Source organism: Mastigoproctus giganteus, chromosome 13 (genome assembly GCF_048544385.1).
Source record: "Mastigoproctus giganteus isolate SK-2022 chromosome 13, ASM4854438v1, whole genome shotgun sequence".
Classification (NCBI taxonomy): domain Eukaryota; kingdom Metazoa; phylum Arthropoda; class Arachnida; order Uropygi; family Thelyphonidae; genus Mastigoproctus; species Mastigoproctus giganteus.
Genome location: NC_143587.1, coordinates 151,881,474 through 151,901,309, shown reverse-complemented (window position 1 = coordinate 151,901,309; position 19,836 = coordinate 151,881,474). Strand labels below are relative to the sequence as shown.

Here is a 19,836-nt window from a genome sequence, read left to right as displayed (position 1 = left end):
AAGAAATAAAGTAACCAACACATGTGGCCAGATATATGCGACATAAGACTTGTTTTTTTTATATACTTTAATCGAAAAAACGACAACGCTGACATTACAATATTTATTTTAGAATTACTAATCAAATTATTTCCTAAATATTTTTTGGCCCCTGGGGAATTTTTTTCTTAAACTAGCTTGGCAGTCAACGTGTTAAAGGTAGAAGGGGGTGGTTAGCTGCTGGGTAAAATGTATGTGCTAAAATAACCACCCGGTGATCCAGAAAACTCACTAATCCCAAAACTGCCAGATTAGTGATGGTCGACCTGTAGTTCTTTTGTAACGTAAGTAAAGATTATTACTGCCTTAATCTAGATCCACTGAAGAAGACCCACAAAGCGGAGTTGAAACATTTGTTTTCTCTAAACATTTGAACTGCCTGTATAAACTAAATACAGGCAGTTGCCGCTTTACGAGTTCACGGGTTTGAGTTTTTTTTTTTTTTTTTCAAGTATTAAGAAAATCAAAAATATGAACGTTAATTGCAATAAATAAATGCTAAAAATTCATAAATAGGGAATTTCACACCATTTGCATTTCCAGATGAATTTTAAAGATCTTTATGCAAGATGCTACAGTGAAGTTTATAAAGAAAAGAGATTGTCTTGGAAACAAACAGCTTGTGAAGTATTTTTGAAGATGACTCCTTGTGCTTCAAACTAACGAGTGGCAAGCCAACAATGGGTACTGAACCAACAATTCAGTCAAATGATAACGAAGAATAAACAATTTCTTTATTCTTCTTGATTCTGCTTGATTTTAAAGGCTGCTTTCATTTCTTTGGATAAATAAATCATTGTTTAAGCATGAACTATTTTGTTGACCTTTATTTAACATTACAATGGTCAAATTTCATTGTTGAGAACATAATCCCTGTTTTTAACATTACGTCTATGGGAAATAAATTCCCACTTTACAAGTTTGCACTAGGAATGAATTAACTCGTAAAGTTGGGAACTACCTGTATTAAAATTAAAAAATAAGTTAATTGCTATTCCAGTTTAAGAAACACATTTAAAAACCAACACAGTAAAATGTTTCCTTTTGCAAGCTATTGGCCATTATGTTAAATAAGATCATTGCATAGTACAGCCATTCCCCAACTTAGGTAAGGGTTGCATTCTGCAGAACTGTGTCGGAATTGACCTAAATGGTTTGCAGCACTTGCAAATTTGATTGAATCAAAAAAGAAATGTTCGATGAACATGTAAATAGAATTATTTATTCAATTTTTTTATCTAATCGCAGGAAAAATTAGAAGTGTACAAAATTACAAAAAGAGAGAGGAGACAGGCATAATGTCAGCAAGTTTTACCTTTCAAGCATCATTGCCAGAATTAACTCTCCAGCTGATAAGCACAGTGCTGCAGAAGTTGAGGGCTGTGGAGATTTAGAAGGGGTTTTTTCTAACACATCACAAAATTTTTCTGCACCATTTCTCTGGAAAAATTGACTTCACCACATACTTTAATGTTTTGGAAACCAGCACGATGCTTGAACCTATTAAACCACCAGTTGCTTGCTACAAACTTGGCTTGTGGTTCATCATACTTATCCTTAATATCTTCATAAATACTTCTTGCTTTTGCTTGAATGGTCATTGGACTTAGGAGCACTTGCTTCCGAATCTGATTTTCCATCCATATTATTAATAGCTTTTCCATCTTCGATATAGGCCACTGAACACTGTTTTGTGATCACTGTTGATCTTAAATGCATTGATCCTTTAACATGTTTTTTTATACACACTGTCCCTTAAAATAGTATTCATTGTTGAAGCAGCGAGACCTAATTCCGTGCAATAGATGACAAGCTTTGTCCTTTCTTACTTCTTAATTAATCATCTTCATTTCTAAATAAAATTTTGTTTTGTTTCCTAGCACTGCCAGCACTTGCACTTTCAGTTGGACCCTTTCCCTTCAACCATTGTAATAAGTAAATAGGAATGAAGAGAAGATTCTGAAAATTTATTCATGTTTTTATATGACTGAAGATTTCAGTGAAGGGGAACTCATTTCACCAGAATACTGTAACATAAAAACCTACAGAATTCCAGTTATGGGTATTATCACAAATGCAATAAGATAGTTTACTACCCATTTATAATAGATTGCGCTAACAGAAAAGCCCAATAAACCGGAAACTGCAAATTGTTTTTATTTTTTTATGGTAGTGACCTCCAAAAATGTGCTTTAGAAAAATAACTTAAAAGCATTCAAAATTGATTCTTATAACAGAACATATGATAACGATGAAAGTGTAGTGCAATGGAATTTCCATTATAAAAATGACCTTTCAGAGAGATAAATATCTTAGTAATATAGCAGAAATTTCAACTTCCAGGGTCTTGGAACAAATTACCAAAAAAAAAAAAAAAAAAAAAAGTGTTGTTGGGTTCACATTACGATATTTTCATGATACCTCCATTTATTCCTATGGGATGCAAAATACGTTTCCACAATTTTTTTAAGTTTGCACCAGCCAGCAAAAACTTACCGTAAAGTTGAATTTCCATAAGTCGGGTATTACATGAGCTGGGGAGTGGCTGTATAAGTATTTGCCATATAGTGCAAGGAAGCCATAGGCTTTTGCTGCAAAAGCCAAAAAAAAAAAAAAAAAAAAATACAAATTATGCACTATCCCCTCACATAGATTCAGCTGTTCAGCTGACCTTTGAATTTCTACAGACTGGTTAATCTGATTTCAGCAGTATGGGAAATGTTGAAGGTAATGGTTAAGAGTAATCCAGAGACTTATACTGTAGACAGAAATAGCATTCTGAAGGATACAATGCTTTCTTCTCAGGGAAAATCATGTTTAACTAAATGGATACGCTATTTTTGACAGTTTTTTTTGGATGTTACCAAGGGTTTTACTGAAAAAGCTGGAACATGTTAGCATTATTGGAAAGGTTCTAAGATGCATTAGATAGTGTCTGCAGGGCAGCCATCATGTAATACTGTGATTAATGGATATTCTTTAGATTGTAAAACCAAAAGTATGGTCACTCAAGGATCATTCTTGGACTACTGTTGTATCTCATTTTCATAAATGAGATCGACAAAGGGATAGAAGGAGTGATGCCAAAATTTCAAGATGGCGTAAAGATTGGCAGAGTCGTTAATCATCAGTGTCAAACAGCACTCCTTCAGGATGAAAATAGGAGGCATATCGTCCTGACTGCATAACAGTCCCTGGTTAAGTTCCCTGCTGGTCAGATGGTCTGGGGATGCATAACAAGCAAAGGGATGGGGCAAATTAAGTTTATTAATAGAATGGTGAATGCAGAAACCTATCTTAGAGGAGTGCCTGAAACCCGTTATTAGGGATCACCACACAGACATCCAAAACTGCATTTTTCAACAGGACTCAGCACCTTACCACACAGCAAACTTGGTAAATTTTATGCTATTTAGATTTAATGATGAGTTTGTCTTTTTGTCTCACAAGGCTTAAAAAATACTTAACCAATATTTTTCCTTATTTTTCTCCTTTAAGGTGCCATCATATCTCATAAATGCAGGCATTACAGTGTTGGACCAGCCTGGCAACAGTCCCGATTTGAACAATGGTCAAATTTCATTGTTGAGAACATAATCCCTGTTTTTAACATTATGTCTATGGGAAATAAAAACTACTTAAAACTGTTGGTAAGTAATGTTGTCTAAAATTGCTCAGAAGAAGCCAACAAGTAAGATTCAGCTGCAAGAGAGCACTGTAAGGGTGTGGTACCACGAAATTGGGCAACCGTATATCCAGAAGTTGATTAACTCTATGCCAGATAGTTGCAAGGCTGTAATTGCAGCTCGAAGAGAAACAACAAAATACTGAAGACTTATTTTGTTGAATAAGTATTATGTACTGATATTATGTTATAATAGTATTATGTACTGATTTACAGTACATAATACTATTACATTAACTTGTCATTTCAGTTTTACATAAATGCAATAAAATGTATGTTTGATTAGCATGATTGCCATTTGCATGATTTCTCATATTTTCATTAATTACACATTTTACCCTTTGAGAAGATATTTATGGCAATTAGGTATATCGGGTAGAGTCTTTTTTATTGGATTTCATTCACAGAGATATATATCCCATCTAACAAATGCATTTCAAATATTTCTACAACCCACAGTGCAGTGCAAAGAACATTATTTGCAAAATTCACAAGTGATGCAGTTTTGTCTGCCACTGTATTTTGTGTGTAAAAATTTATATACAGTTCCTATATACATGTATCTATTCTTATTAGCTGTACCATAAACAATGAGTGCAACAAAAAGATGTTTCAAAAAAAAAAAAAAAAAACAGCATTAAATGGCATTGAAATAAAAATGGAAGTTTAATGTTTCAGCAAAAATGATTTCCAACATGTACCCAAACATCACAATAAGCTGTATATTCAAAAGAAAGCTTGATGATCTGATGAGAGGTTACACATTTATTTTAGAAGAGGGAGTAGTAAAAAATTCAGAGCTACAGGGTTCAATAACTTCCACGATTTTTTAATATATTAAAAAGTAAGAGATTACCTCAATTTTTTTCGTGGAATGCTTCCAGTCAATTCTCTCTCATATGTGACGAATAAAATAACATGAAAAAAGTGAAAAAAACGAATTAATGAATGCCCTCAACTCATAGAGATACGACCAAATCCGATGTGCAATGGAATCGAAAGCTGAGAGCCCCTACCCAACCACAAAACACATCAAACCACCGCAGCAAGATCATAAGTGCGAGAAGGCATTGTTTAATAATAATTAGTTAAAACTGATTCCGATAAAAAATAATTAAAATCACTAATTAAAAACGCTATTAAAATCACAATTAAAAAGATTAAAACTATATTTAAAATTAAAGGTTATGATTTGGATGAATACTCAAATTAAACGAAACGAAGGAAGGAAAACAGCTGTGCATTTCGTTTAATTTGAGTATTCATCCAAATCGTAACTTTTAATCCGTTTAATTTTAAATAGTTTTAATCTTTAATTGTGATTTTAATAGTGTTTTTAATTAGTGATTTTAATTATTTATTATCCGAACCAGTTTTAACTAATTATTATGACAATGTCTTCTCGCATTCATTGTCTTACTGCGGTGGTTTGATGTGTTTTGGGGTCAGGTTGGGGCCCTCGGCTTTCGATTCCGTTGCGCATCGGATTTTGTCATATCTCTATGAGTGAGGGAATTCATTAATTCGTTTTTTCACTTTTTTCATCTTATTTTTATTCGTCACATATGAGAGAGAATTGATTGGAAGCATTCCACGAAAAAAATTGAGGTAATCTCTTACTTTTTAATTTAGAAGAGGGAGGAAAAAGCTTGCTAGACAACTGACCCTACATTCATTCTTTAAAAAAACTGGCCCAATACAAGATTTTTCCCTCCTCTGATTGAAAAATTATTGAATACTGCTAATGTATGTTTTATTTCAATAAAAATAAATAAATTTTCTGTTTATATTCTGGATCGACCACAGTCAGGAGTTCACAAGATACAGAGAATACAAGAAACAGCACCATATTTAGCAGTCGCAGGCTTGAACCCTGGTCACTCAAAGCACATGTACTTGTGCACCCTCGCACTTGACCCCTCAGCTACGGTGGCCATTAAATAAATAAATTTTGTTTATACTCCGGGATGACCATAATAATGTAGAGAGAATACAAGAAACAGCACCATATTTGGCAACCACAGGCTTGAAGCCCGCTCATTCAAGGCACGTTGTGTAGTTACACACCTCACGCCTGACTTAGCATAATATGTATTGATAAAATTAAGTTTGAAATATAAAAATGTGCAAGATTTTTCATGTGTTTCTACACCACTCTTTCAATATAGAAGTCAGAAGTTGTGTGCAATATAGAAGTCAGCTGTATAATTTAAAATAATTTAAATTATTTTAAATTATACAGCTACATTTAATTTATAATTTAAAATAAGATTAAGCAAAGTAAACTATTGTGATTTGAAGTTAAACTAAGTTTAAAACAATTTAGTGAAATTTATTATTAATAGCGCAATATTTAATATGAAGTTACTTCATGTAAACATTTTCGTTAGATGACAATATACCTATCAAGTGTTTTAGCTGCTAAAAGCAAATATACCTACCAAAATGATGTTTTACAATGTTTACAAATAACTCGTTTACTTCGTGGTTCTTTTGCTCTAACAACCATGTTACAATTAGTTCCTGGACAATACCGAAGTTCTGGATGGCTCTGAAATTTAAAAAAAGAAAAATAAATAAATACTGCTGATCAAATAAATATAATTTTTTATTTTTTTTTATTTCTTTTTTTTTTTTTAAAGAAACTGCAAAAGGCTAATAAATAAACTATTTCTAGCAATAAGATGGCATTAGCCTATTTGCCAATTTTTCTGGCTTATAGTTACAATAACTGTAAGCCACAGAAAATCTTTTTTTAGGGGGAGGGGAGAAACAGGAGCCTTTTCTGATTATTTTTGTTGGGGGGTTTTAGGCACATCAGCAACTTGATCATATTTATGCCATGTGTAATATGTGTATACAAGTGTGCCTTCATTGGCCAATTTGCACATTATAGGCTGTAAAACCCAGAATAACTCACAGGTAAAAGCTTACCTCCTATACCTGAGATCAGATAACTACAGTCTTGACTGAAGACAACAACTTTAGAAATTTTTCCAGTCATGGATGGAAATTAGACCCAAACCTTCCCAAGTGAGTAAAAATGCCAGAATCACTATACCATATTCTTAGAAAATAAGTTTTTTCATAAGACTCTAAACTTGAAATTAAATTCCCCTGATGACATATGCATTTTACATTAAAATACAAAAATCCATGGCACTGGCAGTAGAAATGCCTATGAAAAAGATAATCATCCTTCTGGTTTAGTCTGCTATGGCAATCAATTTTTAAAATGGAAGTGAAAGATTAAAAATTTTTGGAAAACATATCACGACTCTAGTACTGTGTGTGGTATGCATGCAGACTTCATTTTAGCTGAACACATCATGTCCTTCATATCGCAGAGAGCATTTAAATTGCATAGATAATACAATGTAATCATGATGTATGAAATGCAACACATTTCATGCATCATGATTACAACTCAACAAATAGCTTATATGGATAAAAAAAATAAATAAATAAAAAAAAAATACACACACACACACACACCATATTTCCCCATGTATAAGATGCACCCTTTTTCGAAAAATTTAGGGTCTAAAAACTGGGTGCGTCTTATACAGTGGTTGTAGATTTTTTTACTTGCATTTCCCGCTTGTTGTCTTTGCGCTCATTGTTTTGCACTTGTTACCAGTATATTAGGTTATGTTTTGCCGCGTTCTGCCCAGAAATGGCTCTGAAAAGATTTCTGTACAGTGCTGAATTAAAGTTAAAAGTGATCCAGTTTGCAAAAGTGAATGGAAATCGTGCTGCTGAACGTCAGTTTGGTCTTCCTCCAACTGAGAAAACAATCCGAGACTGGTTACGGGAAGAAGAAACCCTACTGAAAATGCCACACAGAAGAAGACCATGAGAGACAAGTCAGCAAAATGGCCTAATTTAGAGAGGGAATTGAAGATATGGATTGAAGAGCAAAGGACAACTGGAATTCCTGTGTCCACAAAGATGGTTCAGCACAAGGCAAGAAGAATTGCTGATGAAAAAGAAGTTACTGATTTCAAAGAGGACACAATTGGTGCTTCAGGTTCATGAAACGGAATGGACTAAGCATGCGTACACACACCAGACTTTCCCAAAAGATGCCTCAAAGCTATGAGCAGAAGGTCCTTGAATTTCATAGTTTTGTCATTCAATGTCAGAAGACATCAGTTTGAGTTGGGACAGATTGCAAATATGGACGAAGTCCCCCTTCAATTTGATGTCCCGTGTAACAGAACTGTTGATAAAAAGAGGGGGAAAACTGTAACTGTGAAGACAAGTGGACATGAAAAGAGATATTATATAGTTGTTCTAGCTTGTTGTGCCGACGGAACCAAGCTGCCTCCTATGCTGATTTTCAAACGCAAAACAATGCCAAAAGAAGACATTTCTCAAGGAGTGATGGTCCACATTCATGACAAGGGTTGGATGGATCTGGTTTGAGAAACCAGATCAAGACAAGGGTTGGGTGGATCTGGTTTGAGAAAGTTTGGAGCAGGAGACCAGGTGGGCTCTTACGCAAACCTGCCCTATTGGTGCTTGATCAGTTCAGGGCACACATAAAAAACAAAGATTGCTGCAGAGCAAAAAACAAAACTTGCCGTCATACCTGGAGGCTTGACATCCCAGCTCCAACCACTTGATGTCAGCATTAACAAACCCTTTAAAGCTGCCATGAGAGACAAATGGAACCAATGGATGAAGTCTTTTGGGAACAATTTGACACCAGCAGGAAGAGTGAAAAAACCAACTATAGGAGAAGTTTGTACCTGGGTGAAAAGATCCGGGGATAATATCAAGATTGAGATCGTTGTCAAGTCATTTAAGAAGTGTGGCATTTCAAATGCCATAGATGGAACTGAGGACAAGGCAATATATGAAGACAGTGGTTCGTCATCAGACACAGATGAGGACAAGCTAACGGATGGTAGTTTTGACAGTGATGAGGAGTTGTATGAATTTTATGACGAATAAAACTTGAGTTCAATATACATTTTTTTTTCAAATTTCAGGCCCCAAAATTAAGTGTATAAGGCCCCAATGCGTCTTATACACGGGGAAATACAGTATATTGACAGGTCATGGCTCCATAAAGGCTCAATTAACTTCCTTAGGGCTGACTGATGACCCTAACTGCACCTGTGGTGAAAGTGAAGACTGGGCACACATTCTCTAGTATCTCTAGAGTATATATATATATATATATATATATATATATATATATATATATACACACACAGTTGGTCGTCAACTTACGACCGACTTCCGTTCTGACTGACAGGTCGTAAGTCGATCTGGCCATATGTCGGCCATATATTTATTAACAGTATTTTTTAACCTTTCTAATCTTTTTATCATCTTTATGATTTATTTTTATAATCTTTTATTTTTCATTTTAAATACAGTAATGCTTTTATCTTTTACTTAGCGATACTGAATATACCTTCGTTTCTACGCCTAGGCTATCTCTCTCTCTATGAGGTTAAATTCAAACGTTCTCTACATTTTAATTGGTTTATTATTCATACTGTTTATAAAAAAACAAAACTACAATCTATAATTATATTGTACATAATGTACTGTAAACACAAAAATACAATCTAAAATTAATGTAAAAATTAATACAAATGAAATTTACAAAATCAATTTTCAATCTTTGCTTGTGCTGGGTTGTGCATCGTTAGCGCCAAGTTCTTGGGTTGAGGTAGGAGATGTTTATTTATAGAGATATTATGCAAAGAAAATCTTTTTTTAAAAACGCTTAAACCACCCAGTACTAGCCTGAAAATCTTCTGAGTAATCGTCTCCGGCGCGTGATTTTAAACTGAAACAAACTTCTAGCCTTTGCTTGCACTGTGTGAAGGCTCATGGGTGTATTTTTTTGTATTAAATCTTCCATCCACATAAACAACAATTTCTCCATTTCATGGATGGGTTCCTGTCGTTGTTTGGTTAAAATTGTAGACTTAATAAGTGCAGAACCTTTCACATCTTCCCGAATTCTGTCTTTTTCCTTAAGTATCGTCAATACCGTGGAATGTGATAACTTCAAGTCACATGCTATCGTATTCACTTTATTTCCGCCTTGATACTGCTGGATAATTTTCATTTTACACTCTAAATCAATAGTTTTCCTTGACTTTTTAGCTGGCGTATATGTAGATGACGTCATTTTCCTTTTACTAAACATTTTATGCGTATTTCAGTAGAATTTTAATTAATACACCACACGCAACAGATGCTTGAAAGCGACTGGGTGTATGTGAGAGAGAGTGACTGGGTGTATGTGCCTGGTGCTGTCTTCAGGCCTCCCGTCATCGATGTGCCTCCTCACCTGGGTTGTGGGTGTCACCAGTAGTGATTTCCTGATTTATTATTAATTTATTTGTTTATTATTTTTTTTTTTGTGGTCGTAAGTGCGGCCGGTCGTAAGTCACATAGGTCGTAAGTCGACGACCAAGTGTATATATAATATGATATACAAAGAATCCAATTAATAGCAGAAATTGGCTCCCTACCCAGGGGACAAAAACATTTATTTATAATGAAAGAAAATAACTATAAAGCTTTTACAAGCTTTACACAAAAAGTATTTGAAATCCATAAAAATATCCAGAGACAGGCCACCCCACAACAAAACAACAATCCATAACCAAAGTGCCCATGTCTCTCACCACGCCCAGATGATGACATTTAAACTTACAGGGTAGCTGCATCAGCTCCCTGACAGATACCCAAATTTGACTTAACCAGATTGACAAGGCCACCCCATAGGTTTGTCCTGCCCTAGTGGGGGACTTGGTGGGCCACACACCAAATAAGTAAACACGTATGGATGGGAGATGTACAAGCAGCAGGGAAGCAGCTTAGCTGAAAAATATTAGTAAGCTAGCAGCAAGGGGATGCATTGTATTGGTATTGTCATTTCTGGCGCAAGGGCTACTAGGGCCATATTGCACCTATCAACGGTATGGAGGTCAGACAGTTATTATGGAATCATGTCAGAGGCAATCATATAGCTGTATCCCTTTTAGGAAGCAGAAAAATTCTGGAAGATTTGCATCATTGCCTATAATATGACGAAGAGTTAAAGGTTCTTGAAGATTTCGTAGAATACTGAATAGGGCTTTTCGGGCAAGGGGATGCAATGCAGAATGAAAGTAGGATGAATGAAATGAATGAATGAGTATGAGAAACTAAGCGAATGTGCTGGGCACTGAATGGTAGAGTGAAATAGGAATTGTGGTAAAAGGAAATGAATGTTAGTTTTGGTAAGTGAGAGTGACCCAGTAAGGAGCAAGAGAGAGTGAATGAGTGTTAGAAGATATGAATGCAATGGAAAGTATGTAAACACTTTAATATATAAACTTAGAATATATAGGCTAACACACTGTCCTAGCTACTAATAACACCAACATACCCACTGCTACCTTCCCGACATGCAAACTTGCAGCCAAGTGCAGAATAATAATAGTAAGTTAAGGGGCCCAGGGTAGCAGTGAAAAGAGAGAGTTGTTGTTGTTGTTGTTTGGTTTTTTAGGAGCATTAGCAACTAAGGCCATATTGCTCCGGGATATGCGGTGGTCATTCCCTGACCTTTCCGCATCTTCCGTATTTGGTGGTGACGGGCTCGAACCCCGGTCTAATCAAGAAGCGTGTGCTATGCACTGCTGCTTCTTCCCACCTGGCTACGGAGGCGCCTCAAGAGAGATATGAATACGTGAGCCGAATACTTGTAATAATGAATGGAAGCATGGGTATGGGTGAGAAAGAACAAGTTATTTCCTATTATTGCTGTAAACCCTCACTCAGTTGTGGTAAGAGAACATCAATATTTCTATCTAACTGATGATATTTTAAGGAGTCCTTATGTGCTGTGATGTAACGACTAGATCGTGGATATAGCTTAGCTTAATTTTTCAGCACTCACCTCACAGTAATCCGCTTAGTTGGTTGAAAGTTTTGCCACGTGCATAATGGTTAAGAGATTCTAATAACTTACGGGGATTATAAATTTAAAAACTAAGTTATGGGTTTTAAAAATTTTTCTAAGAAAGGAAAGTGCATCTTCCATTTTATGGTTGTTTAATTAAAATAAAATGAAGTGAGATAAAAGCTAATAGCCGCGCACGAGCGACTTTCAAAATCGTCTTCAGTTAGCTATAGTGGGGAGGGGAGAGTGCGCGCGAGTGTGTTATATACTGGTTGGGTTCCCAAAAAAAATTTTTTTTTTTTTTTTTTTTTTGGGAACTTTCATTCTGCATTGCATAATATAAAAGCTTAATAAGAAAAAAATAATTTTTTTTTTTCGGGAACCCAACCTGTATATAACACACTCGTGTGCCCTCCCTCCCCACTATAGCTAACTGAAGACAATTTCGAAAGTCACTCGTGCACGGCTATTAGCTTTTATCTCACTTCATTTAATTTATTTTAATTAAACAACCATAGAATGGAAGGTGCACTTTCCTTTCTTAGAAAAAATTTTGAAAATCTATAACTTAATTTTTAAATTTATAATCCCCATAAGTTATTAGAATCTCTTAACCACTAAGCACGTGGCAAAACTTTCAACCAACTAAGCAGATTACTATGAGGTGAGTGCTGAAAAATTAAGTTAAGCTATATTCACGATCTATTTCTATCTAATTATTGTTGTTGTTTGTTATTTGGTTTTTAGGAGCATTAGCAACTAAGGCCATATTGCTCTGGGGATATGTGGTGGTTATTTCCTGACCTTTCCGCATCCTCCGTATGTGGTGGTCATGGGCTCGAACCCCGGTCTGATCAAGAAGCGTGTGCTACGCACTGCTGCTCCTGCCCACCTGGCTACGGAGGCGCCCTCTAATTATTGTACTCTGTAAACTAACATATTTATAATAACACTATGCACCATCGCATCCCCTCCTGGTGTGAGAAAGAAGATGAATACATGTGAAAAAAAAAAAGTTAAAGCTTAATAGAAAATGTAAGGGGGGGAAAAAGTATAAAATAGTAGGAAAAAAGTACAAAACAGAATGGAAGCAGTGTGAATGAGGATTAAGTGAATTAAATTATGTGTCTCCCCCCCACGATAAGATGATGGGCGGATAGCCATATAGCCCCGCCCCCATCCATCCAAGCAGTCAACTGTGCCATAGCAATTTAGCCGGTGTGGTGTGGGATGCAGACACTAGTTAGCAAGACTTACCCCTGACAGGTATGGGAATGAGCAGCAAACAGGCATTCCAACGTGGGGATCCCTATCCCCATGTACTTTCACTCTTACCACCCGGGTTGGTTGTTCTCTAACTCTCCACATCCCCTTCCACCACAACCTGGATAACACCCATATCCATCACCTAGTGAGTAACCACACTGCCACCTGTGAACTCCACCTCCAGGGCATGAAGGCATTATACCCAGAGAGAGTCCCTCTTCTGTCCTCCTTTAAACTAGGTGGGATCCTTTACTACTGTGCCACCTTTCACTCTACCACTTCCTGTCTTCTCACTATCACCAATTTTTTTTTTTTTTTTTTTTTTACTGGGATCTCTATCTGTAGCTTGGCTACCGCAGGGTTTTTCCCCACCAGTGCTTTCGTACTCCCAACTGCCCGGCCTGCTTCCTTGTGGCACTGGACAGTAAAGTAGAGGTTTTTGTTTGTTAACACAGGCCCCTAGGCAAAGAGGGCAGATGAACATGACCAACACAACCCCCACACTAATATGACACATACAATCACTAACCTACATAAATTTGGCCTTTACAGAGTTTTGTATTCATCACATTTCCTGACACTGAGGTGGGGAAATCCCCAGAGCCACACTAAAATTAACACCATACCCTATGCCCTTTCTGCACACGTTGTACTCCCAAAAATCAAATTCTGTATTCCTTATATCTGTGTGGCACCAAGTCTCTGATATTCTAACAGTATCCCCTTTTGATATCTCTTGACCAGCACTTGAGGTTGTCACAGACATTCTCTCAGATATGTCAGACAAGCTGTACTTGCTACCTGGGAGCCTAAAACACTGATGAAACTGATATTCAGGTGACATTCAAGTCAAGTGGACCAAATTTCAGCAAAGTCCAGGCGATCTGTGACAGCCAAATCCTCTCCTTGCACCTTCACGATGGCGGGACTGTTAGTAATCCTGGGTATAACCTCCATGCACAAGCACACTGTGAGTGACCACCCAGGTGTGAACCAACGTAAGCAGGAGTCGAGGTGTGGTGACCACAACGCATGGAGGAATGCCGTCCCTCTGTGTTGCCAGGCAATACTAGGTAGTAGATGACTCATCAACTGGTACAATACCACCACTTTGCTTATTGGAGGCTTGAAGTAGTGGAATCCATGTTTAGTCTCCAGAGCTAACTTCTGGTCAACCCTACCCCACCTCTTCCATCATGCAGTATAACTGATGACTTTTGAGGTTATGATGAACATCATAGCAAGATCCAATCTTCTTTACATTTCGAGGGTACAGCTCTAAAACTGTGTTCGCAGGCCAGCCGCCAGCTAGTACATCGGACCGAACCTACTGGTAACTCTCTAGGAGGCTTCCGGATCAGCTAGTGTATAATCTTGCTACCTCTACTCTGCCAGATAGTGACTGGAGGGAGTCTGAGTAGTGTGTATGCGGGGAGCATTGTCGAGGCCACATTATGTCAAGGATCTGGGTATATTCTTACCATGTGTATGCCACATCCAAAAATTTCATTACTTCATACAGCATGTTCCCCCCCGCCCGCATTTTTTCTTACCATTGACTACACCATGAATTGTCAAACTCATAGAGGAACCTTATCTGCGAAAAAAATCTAAACCTCCCAAACACTTCCCAGTTCATTTCACAAATATACGTGGTCTCAATCTCAACGATGTCCATTTCACTTTGCAGTCTGCCAAACCCCATGTACTTTTTCTGACAGAATCTCAGTTATCAGTTGATTTAACTACTGCTCATCTCAGATGCCCAAATTATTCACTGTATGATTCCTCTCGACTCAAAGGTGGTATTTGTGCATATGTTCGTTCCGATATTCTGTCAGAGAATTGGTAATTTGGAATCTGCTCTTTTTGATCTTCTCGCGCTTAAAATCTCTCTACCTCATTGTGTCAAATTCATCTGTTGTCTCTACCGTTCTCCCAACTCCACTAATCACTTGGAGCTCTTTGATTTCCTGTCTTTGCAACTTGCTTTTCTCCAGCCCAACTTTCCTAACAACGAGGTAATTTTCCTTGGTGATTTTAACATTCACAAGTGCAGCTGACTTCTGTTTTCCAGTCACACTGAAGGCTTTCAGTTGTGTTTGGCATAAAGGTCTTCTAAACAAGCTTCCATCTCATGGTTTGCCAACTATTTTTTGTAATTGGTTATCCAATTTTCTCTCAGATTGCTCACTGAGGGTGATGATAGATGACCCTGTCTTCTAACTTCTCCACTAATGCTAGTGTCCCCCAAGGTTTAGTTCTTTTCCCCACTCTTTACCTCTTGTATATTAATGACCTTCCATTGACTGGAAATCCTATCCATAGTTTTGCCGATGAAAGCACAGTGCTTCCACTTTCCATCTTGAGAAACCTTGCCCTGCTCAATCAGCTTCAACTTCTTGAATATCTGCTACAAATGCCTTAAATGCCGATCTCCAGATAATTCTCCAGTGGTGCAGAGACAACTCATTTGATTTCAATCCTAAAACTCAGTCGTGTATTATATCTTGCAAAAAGGATACTTTGGTGACACTCCGATTTCTAGGCAAAATGATATATCTCTTTTGGGGATTACCCTGACTTCTAATCTCTCTTGGCACAAGCACATTACAAATATTGCTTCCTCAGCATCTTAAAAAAAAACTTGGTTTTCTCTTTTGCTCTCTGCGTTACTTTTCTTCCAAACAGCTGTTCACTCTGTACAAATCGCAAATCTGCTCTACCATGGAATATTGTTCTCGCATCTGGGGCGGTGACCCCAAAATCTATCTCAGGCCTCTAGATTCCATTCAGTAGAGGGCAGTTAGGTTAATTAATGACTCCTCTCTAACAGGGTCTCTCCACTCACTGTCTCATAGGCATATTGTTTCTGCTGCATGCCTTTTCTACAGATACTTCCATGGGCACTGTTCTTCTGAATTGGCTTCTATAATTCCCGCTCTCTTTCAAAACAGTCCGAACACGTGCTGCCACCAGCCAACATCTATTTACTGTCCAACATCAAACTCACAGAACCAACTTTTCATCTTCCTCCTTTATTCATTCAACTGCCGTTTTCTGGAACAACCTTCCTTCTTACATATTTCCTGAAAATTACAGTCTACAGAAGTTAAAGTCTAATGTCAACAAATATCTTCTTTCGTCTTCTCAACCTCCAACCCAAGAACGGTACTAAGTACTATAGGTTCTGATCCCTCTCGTGTTTGCAGTTTTCATAAAAAAAAAAAAAAAAACCACCCTTCAAATTCATTTAATTTATTTACTATACTCCTAACACCGGTGTACATGCAAGTATGAACGTACCTGTTCTTACTCTTAGTTACTCAAACACAGCCAATGTATTTACTTGTTCCATGATGACTCCCAGCAGTAGTTCTTGAATCCCTAGCACCTTGTTTTCCAGGCAGATTGCTGCTCATTCTAATAGAAACAGTGCAAGAATCACTTTCACCTCTGCCTCTGGCTATTGTTAATCTATTAGTCTGTGTATTCAACCCAAGCTAGCAGTTTTCTGACCTACCTAACACTGCCTCGATAGCATCAGCAAATATTCTTGCACCCTTTCTATTTAAGTTTATTCAATCACTGTAGAAGTAGTCTCATAGAAGCTGTCCTGTTAACAAGCACAGACGATGCTGATAAAAATTCTATCCCATGGGCCTTGCACAATTTCTCCAAGGCCAAATTGATTGACAAGGCTCTCATCTCTCATCATATACTCCCTCCTACCATGTCTGGGCAGAATTGCAGACACTTTCAAATTTAACCCTAAAATGCGACTTTTTTTTCAGCATTGACCTGTGCTTGCTAACTAATTCTGCAGATCTTCTACTCTTAATGTCTGCCAACGTGTAAAACAATATTACCTTTTTTGCCCTTAAAAGATTATATCTGCTCTACGTCATCAACTTTTGTCCCCTGGCAGACATAACCTAGTCCTATTCCACCTACCCTTTTTGCACAATATATTCCCTGTTTCCCCGACAAATCCTTAAAATTTACAAGGGTTTGCTAAACATGGAAACAGAAATACGACCAAAATTGCTCACTAAAAATATGCAAACTTTATCTGAAAACGTACCTTTACATAATCTGAAAATGCAAACTGCTGGTATCTTTCTCGCAATGGCAATTTGTTAAGCATACTTAAAACAAAGTCTTCTGGAACGAGAATATTACAACCTTGAGCCATACATTCTACTCCTGAAAAAAAATAAATAATAATCAGTATTCTAAGCAGTATATCACACGTATTTAATATTCTAGTTACCATATATTCCAGTATACAAGTTTTTTTTTTCCTTGAAAATTTGCACTTAATCTAAATTTGCCCTATAAATTGACCTTTTGTCAATCATCCACAGCTCATACAGTGGCATATTATACTGAAACCTAAAAATCTTATTTACTAAGAAGTCTACTTACGAATTCGATTTTTGCTCTGTGTTTTAGAAGTGTACACTGTGACACTATTCCTTATGTAGAGTCTTAAGAAACCAAAACCTACAGACAAAGGTGGTTGTTGAGATCACTCTTATTAATGATATATATGTACATGAGAAGCTTTGGTTAAGTAGTCATGCCACTCCATGTTGCATGTTTAGTACTGCAAATTGGTTTATCTGTAAACAGTGTCCCAATATGGAAGTGCATTTACTATAAGGAACTGACAATTTTGAAAGCTTACTGTCAACTCAAAGAGTAAACCAAAACCATAACAATTACAAATTCTGTGAACTGTTTTCGAACGAGAAGATGAGCAAATTCTTGGGGTTTAAAAGTGACAACAATGTATATTCGTGTAAGAATATACATGTAATGAATTGTAAATAAAATTATATTCCTTACTGTTTTTCTAACTCTAAGTATACTATGTCTGTAAATCAAATTTGGGATTTCACACTCACCACACAAGTTGACCTCAAAATTATAAATGGTTTTTGTGCTTTTAAGCCTGACTTACAGAATATACAGCATTTGACAATAATTTATACTAATTTTAACCACGACACACAACATATTATTATATTATTACTAGATACTGCTACAAAAAATATATCTAGCCCCGGAAGTTTCTGAAGGTCATTCTTCCATCGATGATAGCTAAGGACACCACTTGGAAGTCTAAAACCTGATGGAGCTGAAACTAAGATCTCATTTCAGTGGAACACAAAAAAATTTGGCTGCTAATTCTGGTCATTATGTAACGACACAGTTAATGCAGAACACTATCTCCTGTTGTTGTTGTTGGATTTCAGGTTTATGGTGAAATGTGTTTCCCCTTTACTGAAATCTTCAATTGTATAAAAAACAAATTTTCACAATCTTCTCTTCATTGGTTTTTTTTAAGCTTTGTAAACTTGTTACTCCATGTAAATCATGTTAGTTTCAATTTGTGTGTTCCGTTAAAAAATGCTTATGCATCTATTGAAATTTATAAAGGAAATAGAAGATTATCTTGGAAACAAACACCTCGAAGCATTTCTGAAGAAGACGACTCCTTGTGCAACAACCAACGAGTGCCGAACCAATAATAAGTGATCAACAAGTGTGCAATTAGTTGATGATGAAGAATAAACATTCTTTAAAATTTGTAAATCAAATAATTTCTTGATTATTATAATTTGCTTTATTTTACAGGCTACATTTTAATTTCTTTGGATAAATCATTGTTTAAACAAACTAATTAGCTAACTAATTTAATTGTTGAGAACATAACCCCTATTTTTAACATTAGGTCTATGGGATTTAATTCCCGCTTTAAGAGTTTGCTTTACGAGCGTGCGCTAGGAACGAATTAACTCGTAAAGTCAAGAACTACCTGTGTGTGTGTGTGTGTGTGTGTGTGTGTGTGTGTGTGTGTGTGTGTGTGTGTGTGTGTGTGTGTGTGTGTGTGTGTGTATTTTATATTATGACAGATCACCACAATGAAAAAGCTTGAAATCACTTTGATTACTGCCATCTGTAACAAATAAAAATGGTCCATTTTTCAATGCAATCACTACCTATTTGTGTAATTATTATTCTTATCCATGTAATTTCACTAAAAATGCCTTCTATTCTTCTTCTTGTACAACCATATTTTTATCTATTTCACTATCAGGAAAAAATAATTCTGAACAATGCACCTGCATGATCACAACTCAGAAGAAGATTGTGTTTATGATAAAAGATGCAAATAAACATTCAGTGCATATTGTCATTATGTCACTGTCACCATGAAGTGCAACATCTAATTTTGTATTTCTTTCTATGCAGTGCATGCTGGCATTAACCTTATTCGTTTCAAAATGTCTGATTACACCATGTTTCCCTCAACTTGAAAGTGAAATATCACATTACATATCTTACAAAAAGAAAAACACGTTGCCTTTTGCAGATTTTTCAATACATGGAGAATCTGGCATATACATCTTATGAAATTTTACATTGTATTTATTTGGCAACTTACTGAAAGATACTGCCAATCAGTTTTGCACCACAAAGTCAAATGAAATATCACACACTACAGGGAACAATACTATTAAGGCTCATTTCTATTTTGCAATGTATGTTACCACAGCACACCTGATGGCCAAGTCATTAATGAAAATAAGCAGAAATTTGAAAAATTAAAAAAAAAAAAAAATACAATTTTAACACTGTTTTATTTATTTTTCATGGAAAGAAAAAAAGATAGAGAGAATATGGAGTAATCCTCACCGACTATAATAAAACAGTGAGATTGAAAATGGCATATTGAGTTAAAAAAAAGAAATTCTCCATCATAAATCCAGAGACTGGCAGATATCAATCATCAGTACTGAAGGGAAGATGGAATGTTACAGAAAATTTCATCAGGAGACAACAACCATGATAATCATCCATCTGGGACATCATGATTTGTACAGCTAAACCAAGGCAAGTAATAAAAGTAATAATAATG

At 36.3% G+C, this 19,836-nt stretch overlaps 1 protein-coding gene across 1 annotated transcript in view; it reads right to left on the bottom strand.

The window, feature by feature from the left end:
• The window catches only part of ari-2 (E3 ubiquitin-protein ligase ari-2), a 301,405-nt gene that overhangs the window by 200,670 nt on the left and 80,899 nt on the right, over nucleotides 1-19,836 (bottom strand). The window contains exons 5-6 of the mRNA XM_090388043.1: nucleotides 16,993-17,114; nucleotides 6,166-6,275 (exon numbers count right to left, since the gene is read on the bottom strand). Of these exons, the coding sequence (XP_090244169.1) occupies nucleotides 6,166-6,275; nucleotides 16,993-17,114 (232 nt within the window). The remainder of the gene's footprint in view (nucleotides 1-6,165; nucleotides 6,276-16,992; nucleotides 17,115-19,836) is intronic.